The sequence below is a fragment of the Ambystoma mexicanum genome, chromosome 7q, assembly GCF_040938575.1.
Source record: "Ambystoma mexicanum isolate Mex_15411 chromosome 7q, UKY_AmexF1_1, whole genome shotgun sequence".
Lineage (NCBI taxonomy): Eukaryota > Metazoa > Chordata > Amphibia > Caudata > Ambystomatidae > Ambystoma > Ambystoma mexicanum.
In genome coordinates this window covers 155,575,765-155,592,562 of record NC_090941.1, presented here as the reverse complement: position 1 = coordinate 155,592,562, position 16,798 = coordinate 155,575,765, and the positions used below count along the sequence as shown (strand labels likewise).

Below are 16,798 nucleotides of genomic sequence, written 5' to 3'. Positions count from 1 at the left end.
CGAATGGCGGAAGTGCGGAAAGAAAACAACCGGCGTCGGACGTGCTGCAACAGAAAGACTAAACCTGCACTCGGCGTTGTGCGCAACGTGATGTAAACGGCAATGGAGGACGCCGTTTCCATCGGTTCCAAAGTCGCCAGTTACTCCAAGATGTGACAACGTGCCAAATTAACTACCATGCTGTCCTCTGTGTACCCAGCAGTCCACAAGCTATTCAGGATACTTCGGCCTGGAGACAACAACTACACTGCTGCCTTAGAGGTGCTCAAAGAATATTTCACTCCCATGGTCAATCTGGACTATGAGAGCTTACGGCTGAGGTCAGCGAGGCACAATGAGGGCAAGAGCCTAAATGCATTTCATGTGAGATTGAGACATCTTGAATTTTTATGTCTACTAGGAAATGAGGAGGAAGAAATCAGGTTATCTTTGTGTGCAACTCTGCCAAAATGAGGAGACAGATCCTTCAAGAGCCAGGCATGCTCTTGGCTAGAATCCTAGAGGTGGGCGTTCCCATGAACATCTACCATGGATGCGACAATGAAGAATTTAAAGCTGGAAGATTTCTGTGCGGTAGGGAAAACGCAAGGAGGCAAGACCTTCAGAAAGAGTGAATGGTCCAGGAAAGATGTTGGCAGTGAGCGCGCCATATCGTGCCCACAGCATGGATGGGACCTACCGCATGTACAAGAATATCCTGCCAAAGGCCACACAAATGTGAGATGTGGGATGGATGACCATTTTAGAAGGGTTTGTACAGCCCTGTCACCTGCCACCCCCTCAAGAAAATATGCCAGACCGAGAGCTGGGGGACTACCGCCGAAACAGGCTGTTGCTCAAATCACGCCAGCAGGAGGTGAAAAGTCGAAGTGGGAAAGAGATGACAATGTCTTCTTCCTTTTCAGCGAACAAGAGGACAAGCAGTAGTTTAGACAGCATGTGTCCAAAAACTGCAGCTCAATTGAAATTGCCACACGTGGTGAAACATCCAGTAAAGATTTCATTACCATGTCGAAACCACTGATGAGCCTCACCAGAGGTGGAGGAAATGGGGTGTTGGCCGGTCCGACTAAAGGCACAGATAGAATCTTGCCACAAGAGTCACAGACAGTTAATCCGTCCAAGATGGTCCCAACAGTAACTGCGCTGGCCTATCACAGGCATCAGGAAATGCAGATAAAGGCACACCCTGGCCAGCTGACTATGGTGATGGCAAAGGGATAGTTAATGAAAAAGGGCAAGGTAGTAGTCCAACTGAGAATGTGACGCTAACCCTCCACACAGGCCCACCTCAGGTTATCAATACAAGAGAGGATATGGCGATAGCCTGAAGCGAGCATGCCACCTTAACGGAGAACCCCTACTGGGTTAAAATCCACCATGGCCTGCAAGACGGGCAGATGAAACATTCTGTGGTTGGAGTTCCATCTAGCAGCTGGATCAAGACTCCACGGGATGAACTGAGTGACAAATTTGACCCAGGAATAGAAGACCCAGTATGGGGCCAAATAATGAGCGGGAGAGATGGTCACATAAGAGGGATCAATGTGCCTATACGCAATGCGTTTCAAGGCGCATTAGCGAGATGGGTGTGAGAACTTGAATGCACCCACTGCTGTGATGTTGGTTTACATGTTAAACTAAGTGGTCTTTGTTGATTGCTTGTTATGGAAAAGGAGGTGCATCATGATGTCCCCTTCAAGGATGTGAGTCTAGGCTATTTCATGACGTGCTCCTAATAAAAGGAGCCCAACGCGGGCACGTGCAGGTGTACTGCGGCTGACTACATAAATGGAACATCTGCATCTGTCTCTGTTATTTGAGTAACGCTGTGTGCCCACAGCATCGTGTATGTTAATTCCATGTGATCACAGAACCATCTGGATAAGCATGTGTGACACCTGCAGCACGAGTAAACTGCCCAAGAAAAGCGAGGACAGTTAACAAGGGAACCGGGATGTTCACCCCCCGGTATAGCCCATCGAACATGTTACTAACACCATTAGCACCCAGGGTCACCAAAGCGGGTAACCCATGGGGTTAATAAAAAAAGCATTTTCAGTCAATGAACGGACTCGGGGTGTTTCACGTTAAATGAATTACAATACTTTACTAAGATGGCTACCAAGTTTGTAGAAGGCGGGGCTCCATACAGAGTCCCTCTTCTCTCTGCATTGCAGCCAGAAATGTAAAGCTGTTGCAGCGGGATGCAGGGCCGCAAGCAACAGGTAAACGATGGGATATTTATAAAAAATGGGAACTAGGGGTTGGGGAAAAGATGGCGGGCTGGGGAACCAGCCATCCCGCAGTCTTGGAATGTGGGCTACATAGGGAGTTTCAGCCTGGGTTTCCAGCCTCCCGATTTACCGGCTCCCGCATGCCAGGTGCTAATGGGGGAACCACAGTCGAGATGCTACACATAAAAGGCGTTACGCTGTATTTTTTGTTGAATTAACCCAGATTGAGTTTTTCGAAATTGTACTTTAACTTAATTTGAAATAAGCCCTTAAGAGCGCGCTATGACAATACGATTGTCACGCCCACGACGCGTAAGGTGCGCGCTGGTGGCTCCAGCTTCCCCACCCAGGCAGCCATGCACTGGAACGCGCTCCCACCCCATTTAAGATTGATCGAGTCACACCAAGCTTTTCGCAAAGCCATCAAAACCAGGTTCTTTGTTTAAATTGCCTCTCGCTCCACTATGAATATGCAAATGTCAGTTCCTGCATCTGTGCAACTATGAGACCTTCGGTCACCTGTCTGTAAATCATAAATCCTTCATTTTCTGTAACAGCGCCTCGATGCCTTATGGGCTGCAAGCGCGCTTTACAAATGCAAATAAATAAATACGATTCAACTTTTATCTGATTCTAATTGTATTTACCTAATTTCCGGTAGAATCCTTATTCTTACCTTGTTTCCCCTGTTGCTCGCTTCGCTTTGCCATTTCTTTGTGATTAATTTACTGCACTCAGTTGGTTCCACAACTAGAGCCAGCACTGCCTACACGGAGCAAGGATACTATAACATCCAGAAAGATTGCAGTCTAGCACAGTACTTCTTGTGACCAGGGGCGCACCGAAAGCGGCGCGCCGTGGGCAAGCCGGTCTGTGCTAGTCCGTGCTATCGGCTGTCAGATCGCTTTATCGTAGGCAAGATCATTTATTGTCACATTCGGTATGGTGCATCTTTTAGAGTTAATACAAACTGCCTGTGCGAACATTGCTAACCTAACCATAGATCAGAAAGTTCAGTTATCAGCAGTTGCACAACGTTGAGCAGCCATCAGTCCGCATTATATGAACACTGAATCTACTCACTCGAGCATGCCAGGCACTGTCGCAAACAAAATGGATAGCTGCAGAAAGGCTAATAGACAATTGACAAAGATATTACTACCCTGAATACTGTAAGTGGCCTACCAATGTTGATTATTAACCACATGGGCACTATCATAGGCCCAGTTACAACCCAGGAAGGGGAAAATATGATAGACGAGCTTAAAATAACAAAAAATCCGATCCCAGAGCCCTTACACAGCCACAGGGATACTTCTACCAACCTACAATATTTCCATAGTAAGAGAAATGCATAACAAGAATAAGGAAACACACAAACATTCTGAAGTGGGAAGACTGTTAAAACTTAAAGTATTACTGTTAAGTACTACTGAGGTGGCAGACTACATCCTTGAACATGACCTGGACATATGTGCTGTCACAGAAGCAGCTGGACCCGCATTAAGTTTAGCCATTCTGTCAGAAAACAATAGCCTGGGTAGGGATATACAACAATCAGATGGGATTTAGGCATGTCGGTTATTCACAAAATGAGCATAGAGGTTTGGGAAATAGATATAATAGGACCAGTGGTGTGTGAAAAAATCTTCAAGAGACGTGGCATCCTCCGTTCCCGTTCCCTTAACCCCCATCCTATTTTATAGGATTCTACGACATCCCAACTCCTCTTCCCCCCCCTCTTTCTACACAAACACTGGGTCAAGGAAGATAAGGACTGAGAGAAAAGAGGCTAACCCTTACATATTCCATTGGACATGTCCCGTTAATAAAGTCAGGCAAAGCCAGGCACTTCACCTTAATCACATACATCAGCCACCCTTTAGCTCCCCCTCACGGATAAAAGGCAGAACATGGAGAAACACTCTGAGCAAGGTGGAACACGAGAAGGAGCAGATCTTCCGGGTTGAAGGCGTACCCACTGGAGCAGGATGACCGATCGAGGGATCAGAGTAAGGGGTTGGGCACCCCTGAAACATCCCTGCAGGAGGTCGTTGCCTCTGGGAAACCATGAGAGATACGCAGAGAAAGCCAAAACCCAGACAAGAAGAAGCCTGCATTGAGCGAGTTTCAAGGACACCAGTGACCCTCCCAGGTGAATGGCAGAGCAGGGGAGGCAAGGCCAAGCCTGTGGTGTTAACCTTGACTAGAGAATCCAAGCAGCAGAGAACAGAAAAGAATGCAACAACCATTGAGTTAGCGAAAGACATGAAATGCCGGTTTGCATCAAGAAAGAGTGAAGCCGCAACAGTGTATCTCACAATGGAAGGTTGCGTGCGTGCTGATGAGACACGAAAGAAAGCAAACCTGTAGTGAACTTTAAAGTCAGCGTTAACTGTGAAGCCAGTGATACAGAGTAGCAGAGTGGTCTGGTGAAAGGAAACGGCTCACTCGAAAGTCTCTGCAAAAATGTTTGATGTTAGTTATAAAGCAACAAAGTGAATGAACTTTGAAATACACGATAGGCAAGATTAACCCTGATGAAAGGGGAAGTATAAAAGGTGATTGCTTTAAGAGAAAGACTTATTTGAACTATTTTGTGTTGTGGAACTACCCAGACCAGGAGACACTGGGGAAAATACCATAAGGAAGAGCTGAAGTGAAAGTCGAAGAGGTCCAGCATAGGTTTGTGGAAAAGCCTTGCAGATTCGAAAGTCTTCAACGTCAGTGAAAGGTCTGTGCATGACTGAGGGAGTCCTAGAACATGAAATAGGTTAGGTGATGGGAACCCCCTAACGAGTGTGAATAAAGCTCGGGGAAGGGAACCGCTGCAAGTGCTGCAATTGCGAGGTCCCAGCCCGACTGAGGAAGACCTACGTGAACCATTGATGCCTTGAGAGGTCCAAGCCAGACAGAGGGAGACCTACATGCATTTTGTTGAATCGTTCAAGAACTGTTTTGTGAACTTAAATGACTAACCTGGAAGGCCAAGTGGGCCTCGACCCATGTTTTGAACTGCCTTTTTTTGATAACCTGAGCCAGAGTGTGAGTTAGGAAAGATTTCCATTCATGTGTAATTTTCCCCTCCAGTTGTGTACCCCCCAACTTTTTGCTGCTGTCTGATCATCCTAGCCTGACTTTTGCCAGTGGAGCCCAGCCTTATGCTGTACGCCTTTTGCTCACTTTGTTATGGGGAAACTGGCATATCCGTAAAGACAGTCAGTACTGGGAGACTTTGTTTCCCTTAGTCTTTCACTTTGTTGCTAGTTTTTAACAACATGTTAACAGTGCACAAAGTACATTATAGTACAGTGCACTGGGGGCTTCTGATCATTTTTAAGGCCCTAGACACCCTCAAAGGTTCTTTCGGTAGAAATGCAGATGTGCCTTGGACAGAGCTGGTGGCAGCTGTTATTTTTCATATGTGTTTAACCCTTTCTTGTGGTCCATACCGCGTTTGGCCCAGGACAGTGGCTTGGCTCCAAAATGGCCATTCCACAAGGTCTTTTGTTTTGTCCTTGCACCATCTTGCCCCTTTGCCTTCCCCAGGTCGAGCAAACCCGGGAAACCCCTTATTTAGTCATGCAGAACCCAGCGCAAACCAAAGCTTGCGCAGGCTTCTGCATGCCTTGTGTGTGTCCCCTCAGGATGTGGGCTGGACTGCCTAGTTCCAATACACATCCTGGGAGCCAGGATGTCTGGTGTGCTGGGAATGACTGGGACCACTGTGGTCCGCGATTGGTCTGGATGGATCTCTCATTGGGTCCTCTTTGTTTTGACTCGAAGGAGAGTCTGGATAAGAGAAGGCCCCTTAGACCCATACCAGGTTGATCTCTTGAGTTCTTTTCGAATTTAGGATAGGAGCCAAGTAACCTGAAAGCAAGAAGCAGAGCCCAGGAACCGCTGGAAGGTTTGGCACCCTGAGCCCGCTGTCGACCTGTTGGATACCCTGTTTCTGATCGAACTTAGAGGGTCTGCAAAGGTGCTTCGACCCATTGGAATAGTGGGACTAACTATTCTCGGCACCTCCAATTTAACATGTAAGCCTGCTTTTTTTCGGACGTGTTCCTGGGCCAACTAGTGACCTGACCAGCTTGCACTGAACCTTTGCTCTGGAACCACTGCCGTCTCGAGCTGACACTTGAGACTTAGAGACTGTAAGATCTGGGTATAAGGCACTTTCCCACCGTGTTTCGTACACATAGCATTCCTAGGTCTGGAATTAGGAGAGTATCCCTGAACCCGAACATACGGGGTCGCTGTGTCACCCAGCTGTGGTGACAAACTTCGAGGGTGTCTTGCTGATGTGCCCCGCTGCCCTCAAACCTACTGCTGCAGAATTGGCCTGATCCCTTCATCAGGAGCAGAGAAAATCACCACTGTCCCGCCACAGACTCATCCCTGGAATGCAGTCCCTGAAAAATTGCAGAACCGCACAACTGCAGGATTTGTACCTGCAACTGAAGTGGACTTGACTGCCGAAGTTTGTTCCGGAGTGTGCTGAGGGTCGGTGTGTACTTGCAACTGGCCCCTGGCGCATCCATTCATTTTTACACGCACGATTGTCCCCAGAGGGCCACTCTTCATTTATCGAGGTAGCCTGTGCTACCGAGCTATTCCCAACTCTTGGATCCTGTTCTGCCCTTTTGGGGAGACCCTCCTTGAATAGTGGGAACTTATTCTTCACTGCCTCACCTGGCCTCCTGAGCTGCTAGAGACCCCGTTTTGGCTCAACCACACGATCGCGTGCATCAGCACTGAAAGTACTTTTGAGCACAAGGCTCAACTCATTGTAGGGACTGGACTACATCTTAGTTTGATAAGTGAAGGACTGCCTAAATATTATTTGCACTGTTTGCTCCCTTTGTTCACAGGTTGTGGACCATTAATGTGCACTATTCCTTTAGGTCATTGGTAACTGTAATATATATATATATATATATATATATATATATATGTTTCATAGTAGTGTTGTGTTGGTTTAGTTATTACTGCTGATATTTGCTTTGTGTTTGATTTAAAAGGCCTTTAATACATGTATACGTATGTTTTATATATACACCTGACAGAGTAATTTGTAGTGTTGTTTACTGTGTGTGCTCATTGTGGGCTTTCGATCACTCTCACCACTCCTGAGACCTAGTCTTGACCGCCGCCAATGATACCTTGATTGGTCTGGCTTGGCCAGAAAGTTACCCTGTTCCAAGAAACGGTTCTACGTTATTTCGCCGAACGAAATTTAATCGTGGGACATTTCATCGCCAGAACACTCATCGCCAAAAACCCAGGTTTTTTTTGTATTCATGGGGGGGTTCCCCCCCAGACTCCTCCCTGCTTTAATAATCATACCCTAACCCCTACAAAACACCCCCCAAAAAAAAACATTTTTAAAAAAGGGTTTTTGGCGATGAGTGTTTAAGCGATGAAATGTCCCACGATGAAATTTCGTTCGATGAAATGCGTGTATACCCAAGAAACCAGGCTGGCCTTCTGAACCTCCGTCCATCAGGTCAGAGTTCAGAAATCCATCTTATCACTGTGTCCTCCTGTCTACAGGAACCACCTTCTTCCGTGCTATCCAACGAGGGGAGGAGGCTGACTCAGCCATCTTGATCCTTTATGTTATAACACTGACCCTTTGCATACACATTGCACTTTAGTCACTTGTTGGTATAAGAGATAGGGCAGGCATTCGTTTTTTTTAGTACAGGCCATATGTCCTTGGTCAGACCATTGTTCTATCAACTATGAAGTATTACTGGCAAAAGAAATAAAGAAAAAGCTAATACAAAAAAAGTTGGATTACATCAAGAAATGTCCAGAAACTGCAGCCCGATACTATGGAGGCATGAAACGGCCCGCTCTCAAATAACCTGGTCAACTTAAAAACATCGGACCAAATAATAAAAGCTTAGCAAGAGACTATCACTAAAGCAATCCATAACATTTCTCCATTGAAGACGAGACAGTTGCTTGATGAAAAAAACTAATGTTTGGATCTCACCTGAGCTACTAAGGCTCAAGGTACACAAAAGGAAACATTTTTATATCTGGAAGAACAAAGAATCTGATATAGATAAAGAGTTGTATAGCATTGTGGCAAAAAACTATAAATTAGCAGTTGTAAAGGTCAAAAGATCCATGTACGAAGCACGGATAGCCGATGCTCAACATGATTCCAAAGAACTTTTCAAGACCCTTTGGGAATTTGAAAATCCTTGTTCCTATAATAATAAAGAGCCATCGAATGATGTCACCAGGTGCACAACCATACAAGAGGCCATGTTGTGCAAACTCGATGACATTCTGCGCCAAAGGAACAGGTATGTTTGAGGGGATGACCAAGAAGGGAGCACATTTACTATTAATGAAAGTAAGCAAACAGACATATAATCATTTTAGATTCAGACCCATTATGGAAAGTAAATTCACGGCTATTATCAGTAAGCTTAAACCCACTAATTGTAAGGGTGACATATGCCCGGCCATTTCTGTGAAAGCAGGTCCATCTGCACTGATAGACATTCTCACGAAACGTATTAATACATCATTTTGGGAAAATCATGTACCAGAGGAATTGAAGGAATGCGTGGATCACATCGCTCCTCAAAAAACCTTAACTGGATCCTGATACACCAACCAACTACAGACCAATTACTAATAGCCCCTTTCTTCTTAAGAATATTGGATAGGATGGCCTATGAACAGATTCCTAAACATTTGCTCAATTCTAACATTTTTAACAAGTGGCAATCATGCTTTAGACCAGGCTACAGGACCAAAACCACCCTATTAGATCTCAAGTCCAGCATACTGCAAAATATAGTTAAGGGACAAACAGCCTTACTAATGCTGCTGGACATGTCTGCTGCATTTGATCTGGTGGACTACACCCTACTTATCAAAAGACTTAAGAGTGTGGAAAATGAAGAGGGAAAATGGGACGCTCCCTTCCCCCGATTCTCAGCCAGACCATGGCCTAGATCATCACGGCCTAAACACCCACCACGAGAGGAATTCGACCCGCTCACAGATGCTCCAGACATCCACATCTATTGCGGCCATGTCCCACATGGCCAGGGAAACTGCCCGTCAATCAAACCCCCCACTGGAACCTCTGGCGAAGCTAACAGACCATATGGATCAACTCGACTAACACAGCAACAATGAAAGCAACCATCGTTAGAGATGCCATGCCGACTTAGCCAACGGACGGTAACACACGTGCCACCATGCACGCCGGTCAGACCCACACCAATTATACACAAAGAACATACTCAATGCCATAACGTAGCGGACTGCTCACATACACTGATGCATCGTTATTTTTCACATAGGCCAAGCTACCGCACCGCAGAAACGCAAGAAGAACTCATGTACATGCGTGAAAATGCTTCATCGCCATTATAACTCGACGACATACAACGCTTATGTATAAGGACCCATGTTGCCACGCAACCCTGTGTTGTGAACCATATGCCGGCACCCATGAACCAGACCAGAGTAGGCTGCAAAACCCAGAAACCACAGGCCCAGGGCTGCAAGGTGCCGATCATGCAGAACCGAATCCCAGTGAGGGCCTCACAGCCAAGGCCACGAAGTTGCAACTTACACGCCGCACACCCCGAGCCAAGGTTACACCTGCTGCGGCCAACCACCCCTCAGAGCCGAAATACAAACTAAAGGCTCATAATTCTGCTTCAACTACGGTCTTACCACACGTGACCAAGCCGACCTGATGCGATGCCAAGTCTTGCGACCAGTGAAACTCTGGGGTCTCACGTTTGGGACAGACTGCAACAATGAAGTGACACATTGGACACTAACAGCGGTGAGAAAGCAGCACTTCCACTGCGAATGTTAGACCTGCCCATTGTCCATCACTGACACAGACATATATTGTTTATAGCAGCAGGTGCACTGTGAGCTGGGAACGACGATGGCCCCAGACTTATGGGCTTGCGGATGAACCAATCAGGGCACGGGGGGCTAACTACTGACAGCATCACAACTCGGCCAATCACGAACCTCTCTCATGTAACATTTTTAGTGTAGCCATTTCTATGGACGACCCAAGATACCACCTGACCCCTTCTCCACCAACCACTAGCCCACGTATATGTTCCTATACTAACCCTACTACTCGGGGAACCAACCTGAGATGGCGTTAGGTTTTGGGGGAAGTTTCCCAGGTGACGCACGATGAGGCGTCACACATGAAAAAGGGCCTGCGAGCCCATTCTTGTGAGAAGTGTTCCCGGGTGACTTGTGATTCCAGAGCCTATCCCTACCATTTGTCCAATAAACAGCAGTAACGCCTTGCTCTTGCGTGCGTCTCATACTCATTGGGGTATCGGGTATTAATATCGCCACATATATGGTCGCCGTAAATAATATCGCCGGGAAAATGTTGTGGCAATATTATCTGGGTGACCATATATGTGGTGATAGGGGCAAAAAAAAATTTAAAAATTAAAAAAAATAATGTGGGGTTTGCGGGGGTGTCCCCCACATGTTCCATGCAATAATGTCGTCACAAAAAACGACCATTTTTCGGCGATATTTTTGTATGGCGATATTTTTATGGCAACATTATTACATGGAACCCTCATTGGGGGCCGCGGGAGGAGTTGGGGCCTCCCTACCCCCGGGGGTCTGCAGACGGCCCTGCCGACCCTCCAGGTAATCACCCCAACACAAACTTCAGTGATAATGCAGCAACCTGGGTTAAATCCTTTTTAGAGAACAGACTAATTAGGGTTTGCAGTAGTACAGCAGAAGCCAGTCCAGACTGACTGCAATAGGGCGTCCTTCAGGGAGCATGCCTTTTGCCATCCTTGTGCAATAGCTATACGGTTCCCTTATTCCAGGTATTGGAAGATAGGGCAATACGTTTTACCAACTACACAGATGACACACAATGAGTCATCCCCCCCTCACCCCTCCCCATCAGGAACCCATGAGGAAGATACCCGGATCATCAATGATGTATACGGAATGATCCACGAGTGGTTGCTGGAAAGTGGACTTGCTCTCAATAGTGAAAAGATGGTACTGGTACAAACAAGAGAGTACAAAAATGGGATCAGAATACTTGTACTTTCAGATAGCTGCAAGTTAAATTGCAACCGAACAAAGTTAAAACGCTAGGAGTATATCTCGATCAGAATCTCATCATGTGAGCATAGGTTAATGACGATGTGTCATCCGCAGCCAGATTCAAGCCTATCTCGCAGTTAAAAGCTGTGAGACAGTGGCTAGGGCCATTGTTGGCTCCAAGATCGACTACTCCAGCTGTCTTCTAGGTATGATTGCAAAGGGGGACTGCATCAGACTCCAAATAATCCAGAACAGTGCAGTTAGGGCAGTTGTTGAATTTAAAAAAATGTGTTCATATATCAGATGCAAGGGAAAAGCTCCATTGGCTTCCTATAGAAGCCAGAATAGAATATTGCCTGCTGATAATAACCTTTAAATGTCTGCCTGGACTAGGCCCACCATACCTTGCTGAAACCATTGAGTGGAAACCTGTTTTAAAAACTCTCAGATTAAATTATACCAACCTGCTGGCGGTGCCCAGATACAAGCTAACTCAAGTCAGCAAAGGTGCCTTCTATGTGGCAGCACCAAGAGCATGGAATTCCATCCTGCCAGACTTGAGAGAAACTAAATCTCTCAATGAGTTTAAAAAGAAATTTAAGGCTTACTTATTAATGTTTATGTTTATTAAATGTATATAGAGCTTTAATCCAAAGAGATTTACAGTATAACAACAAGGTACAATAATAAAAAGCATATTTACAAACATGAAACAAACCAGTGATACAATATGTAGAACAATTTACTTAGAAGGAGGGGAAAGGGAAGGGGAGGTGGGTAAGGAAGGTTTAAATGTCTGATTTGAGATCAGCAGGAACAAGGGGGAGGAGGGCAGGGGAGAAGAAGGGCTTTCAAGGAGGAGCGGAAGGAAGAGTAGGTAGGGGTGGAACGGATAGAAAGAGGTATAGGGAGTTCCAATGAAGGGGGGCCAAGAGTTGAAAAGAACCGAAGCATGAAGAGGCACATGGGGCTGGGGGTACAGTGATGAGTGTCCACCGCTGTCACTGGTAATTCATGGTGGCCCCCGTTTGATATCTGTCTTAGTGTATGTTAGTCCCCCTACTTGACATCTTATAGTACCCTTAGGCCTCCAGGCCATTCGCTGCGCAATATAGATAAAAAAAAATGTAAATGTAAAGTGCTGTTGGGATGGCTGGGATACGTAATGGGTCGGCCGCTTGCCCGTTCCAAGATCCGATATCAGATGCCTCCTCGGATCTCAGGCCCAGGCTGCCTCAGCCCTGACAAAGCTTTACCAAGCCCACAGCTTCACCAGGGAAGCTGGAGCTGGGGGCTCTGTCATCTAATCTGCTCTGTGCTCCTTTCACCAGCCGTCATTCGCACATTTCCAGGACCTATTTGCTTAACCAGTTTCTTTCTTCTGGCCTGAAAGGGACACCATGGTAATCAATGTGTCATGACTATCACTGGGGTGTGGGGCCATCACTGTTAAAAGCAGGCGTTCTACATGCTGGGTACACTATTGTTTTCCAAATATGCATTTCGCACATTCATAGAGACAAAACGTCATTTCCAAACTCAAAAATGCTGATTAAACTTAAATACTCTATTTTCCTTTGAAATGTGTTAATTTTTTATCCGACTACCACACAAATACCCTGTAATTGTTGTGCCCATTCCTTTATGTTTTTTCACATGCTCTATTTAAAAAGATGATATGCTTGTCAAATTGCTTAAATCACAAATAAATGTTTCTATTGTGATGACAGCAGTTATTGGGACATTAAACTGTGGGGTCATGGGTGCCAACTTCTGATTTTCACAACAGGGGCAGAAATACCCCCACCTCTTCCCTGCGACCAGTCCAACCCATCCCCTGGCCAAACACATTTTATAGCACTTTTTTTATAAGGCATTGCAAAAGTCATGATTAATAACCCGTTTTTAATATATAACATCTCAGCAACGGTCTCTCAACCTGCTGAGATAGCCTGGTAGCCTTCTACTGTAGAGCATTTCTATGGATCCCCTAATGTACTAACAATCACTGCATTACCAACCGTATTTTGGATACACCACTGCCATGGGAGTGAATAAAATTGGATTTAATGTATGATATGGAGTTTGACAAGAAGCAGTGTGAAAGAAATTGCACCATTTTTAAACATTCCTTTCAGCGGAGTTCAACTGCCAGCTCCGTCTCCTTGGACACTCCACCCCCACACCGGCCCTTGTGGGACTCCCCCCTCCCGCCCGCCCGCCCCAGTCAATGTTTTCCATTTCCACCATGCATGTGGCCAAGCGAAGCAATGAGACAGCCACATCTTCATAACTGTCCCGGGTGCGCTCTCCCTGCAAAAAGTGTGGGGGACGGTCGTTCGTACCCACTCGCAACCCCTTAGAGTGACCCTAGACTGACCTCTGCGTCCTCGGGCCCCCGCACTTCAATGCTGCGGCTGACGCTGCTGATGTTGGTGACGGTGATAGTCGCCTGGTATATACGACCTACGATCACGTCCATGAAGTGCAGCACAGCGGGGCGCACCCGCACGCCGGCCACATCCCGCGACTCCATGCCTGGGCAGAACGAGTGTTGCACGGGCTTGTCAGCTACGTATGCGGGGAATGCCGGTTGCTCCTCGACTCGGGTGATGGCCGTCTGCATGTGGACTGTGATCCGCCGGTACCTTAAGGAAGGGCTCCCTAAATGTTCTCAGGTGCGAATCGCCTCTCTCTGTTTGGAACCAGTCATAAAGTTGTCAGCGTGGGTTCGGTTGCTAAGCAACACATGAACCGGAACACAAATGCTCGAGTGTGAGTTGCTTGCACTCTGATTGGTTCGAGGTGTAGAGCTTCTGTGACATCGACAAACAATGGAACTCGGAGAAGCCGCAAGGGAAATGATCATGTACCAGTAACTGCAGCAAAAACCTACCCCAGGGAACTTTCTTTGGTTCGCCAAGCAGTGTAATGAATCGTGGGCTAATCCCAGGATTAGCACAGAATCCTATTGTAGAGCGCACACGTTGTCCCAAGTGCTCCTGGTTTTTATACTTTGTATCCTGGCATTCCTGGGACTTGTAGTTTCGTTTTTGCATTTTGAATTCAAGACTACAAGTCACACAATGCAACGAAAAATACACTAGACGAGTTACTCCTAATATAGGGCATGTCATCGGGAGAGTTATGATTTCTTTCCGAGTTGCCTACCCGACAAAGCATCCATTCATTTATTTCTTTAACGTTGGCCAAGTCACTTCAAGTGGTGAAGGATAGGCGGCAGGAGAATGGCCATCCCATAATTTTGTCTGTGCCTACAAAACTGCCCTTGGAGCTGAATGATCTGGCTTTCGTGACCAACTCGGTGTTTTTTAGTTAAGAGTATTATATAAGCGCCACCTATGAGGCGCAATGATTGCATTGGAGTACAGGTAGGGGGAAGATGACAGGTGGGGAGGAACACTCAGCTTGTGGGTGTTGTTTGGTTATTTACCCATCCATTGGCTTTCCATGGCCCTGTGTAGTATAATAATAAGGTCACTGATGGCTTGGAGTAACAACTGTATTTCCCTTAACATAAGCAATTCTAAGTAACACTGAACAAGGTCCATATATTGTTCATTTCATAAGCTGCTTGGGAGCAGGGATGTGGCACCTCTAGCCCCAGGTCTGCTCTGGGGGCCTTGTGGCAGTCTTAAGGTCCTCAGGAGAAGCGCCAGGAGCACGTCTGCTCCGTATCTCTGGTGCTGTACTGTGTCTCTTTTGCTGCTTCGCACTTCCATGAAGGCTCTTGCGAGTCTGCGGCAGTGCTGCGTCTCCCTAGCTTCCTACACACCTCCCTTTGGTAAAACAAACATTTCTATGCCATAATAAAGTCAACATGGTTTATCGCTCTTCTGTGCTCTCTTCTCGGACGACTCTCCTCCATCATACCCCCTGCGTCTAGTGCTTGCATCGCTTCCTGGGACACTTTCGGCATCTCCTTTTCTATCTCACTTTCTATGACACCCCTCGCCGATGCCTCCAGTTCTTGCTCTCTTGTTGCATCACGGTCTCGGTGGTTGCAGGGACTAAACTCATCTTGGGTTTTCTCGTTGTCTGATGCCTCTCATACATTGCCACATGTTCCACATATGGCCGTCTTCTGTGCGCAAGTGATTGGTCCCTCTGTGTTTGACTTTTATGGGTTTGCTGAACTTTCGACCCTGTCATTTGGTGTTTACATGGTAGATACATTTTGATCCAGTCTCCTTCCCTGACTTCTCAACTTTGGGTCGCTCTTCTCCGGTCGCTCCATTTCTTCATTTGTGCTTTGCTATTTTCCAACCTCCACACAACCTCTTCCATGTTCACTTCATCATCTTCCTTTACTCTGGTCAACCATGGTGGTACTAGTTTGGACGCCGCTCTTCTCCCCCTCAGCATGCAAAACGACGACACTTGGGTAACCCCCTTGACGTTTTTCACAGGATCCATTTCTGATGCCATTGCTAACTGATTCACCCATTTGATAAACCTATTTGCCCTCTCAACTAGTCCATTTGCCTGGGGGTGGTACAACGTGGCTTTCCTCCGCTTTATGTTATGTCTCAGCAGAAATTACTCCATCTCCTGTGACACCAGTCTGTGACAATGTCTTTGGGGAGGCCTTCCCTCTGAAAAATGGATGTGAGAACTTGTATAACTGTTGCAGATAGGCAACTTTGACAGATAGGCTACCATCAATATTCTGTACCGATGCTCGGTAGCCATCGCTTCTAACGGACCAATGAAATCCAATCCCACAATGTGCCATACTGCTTCGGGGATTTCTGAGGGAATCATCGGGGCTTGTCTGGTCTTGAAACGTTTATCACTGTTCGTGCACTCGTGACATCTCTCAATCATGGAGCGTATGTTTTGATATGTTTTGATCCATAGCTGGCTTCCAGTACGCCTCTCTCACGCGTCGGCGTGTCATTGTGTTCCCTAAATGCCCCGAGTGGGCTCTGCACAGGACTCTTCTCATTCCCACTGGTGATATTACTGGGTCGCCCTTAATGATCAGCCCTTCTGCCTCTGATATTCTTTCCACCATCTTCCAGTAAGACCTCATGGCTTCTGTGATGGCTCTTTCTTATGGCCAACCACTCCTGACCCCCTTGCTGAGTCTCACCATGGTGGGGTTTTTAGTGACCTCCTCGTTCCAGTGGCCTTCACTCAACTCTAAGAACTCTGAACCCCTGAGGTCTTTGATGGACACAACGATGCATTCGTCCTGCAGAAATGTGGTGGCTCCCTCTTTGTTTCTTGGCAACCTGGACATAGAATCTGATGATATGCATCCCTCATATCCAGCTTGGAAAACACCTTGGCTTCCCTCATCATGAGGATAAGTTCATTTATGCTGGAGAGCGGGTAGCTATCTGAAATTATCTCTAGGTTGAGGCTGCGAAGGTCTATGCATACTCTCAAGTCATCTGAGTTTTGCTTTTTGATCAGCAAAACTGGGCTCAGCCATT

The 16,798-nt window shown here is 46.6% G+C and overlaps 1 protein-coding gene across 1 annotated transcript in view; it reads right to left on the bottom strand.

Moving 5' to 3' along the window:
- Positions 1-14,058, bottom strand: part of CFAP47 (cilia and flagella associated protein 47) — a 3,369,192-nt gene extending 3,355,134 nt beyond the window's left edge. The window contains exon 1 of the mRNA XM_069639370.1: positions 13,717-14,058. Coding sequence (XP_069495471.1) covers positions 13,717-13,962 — 246 coding nt within the window. The 5' untranslated portion in view covers positions 13,963-14,058. The remainder of the gene's footprint in view (positions 1-13,716) is intronic.
- Positions 14,059-16,798: the final 2,740 nt, after the last annotated feature.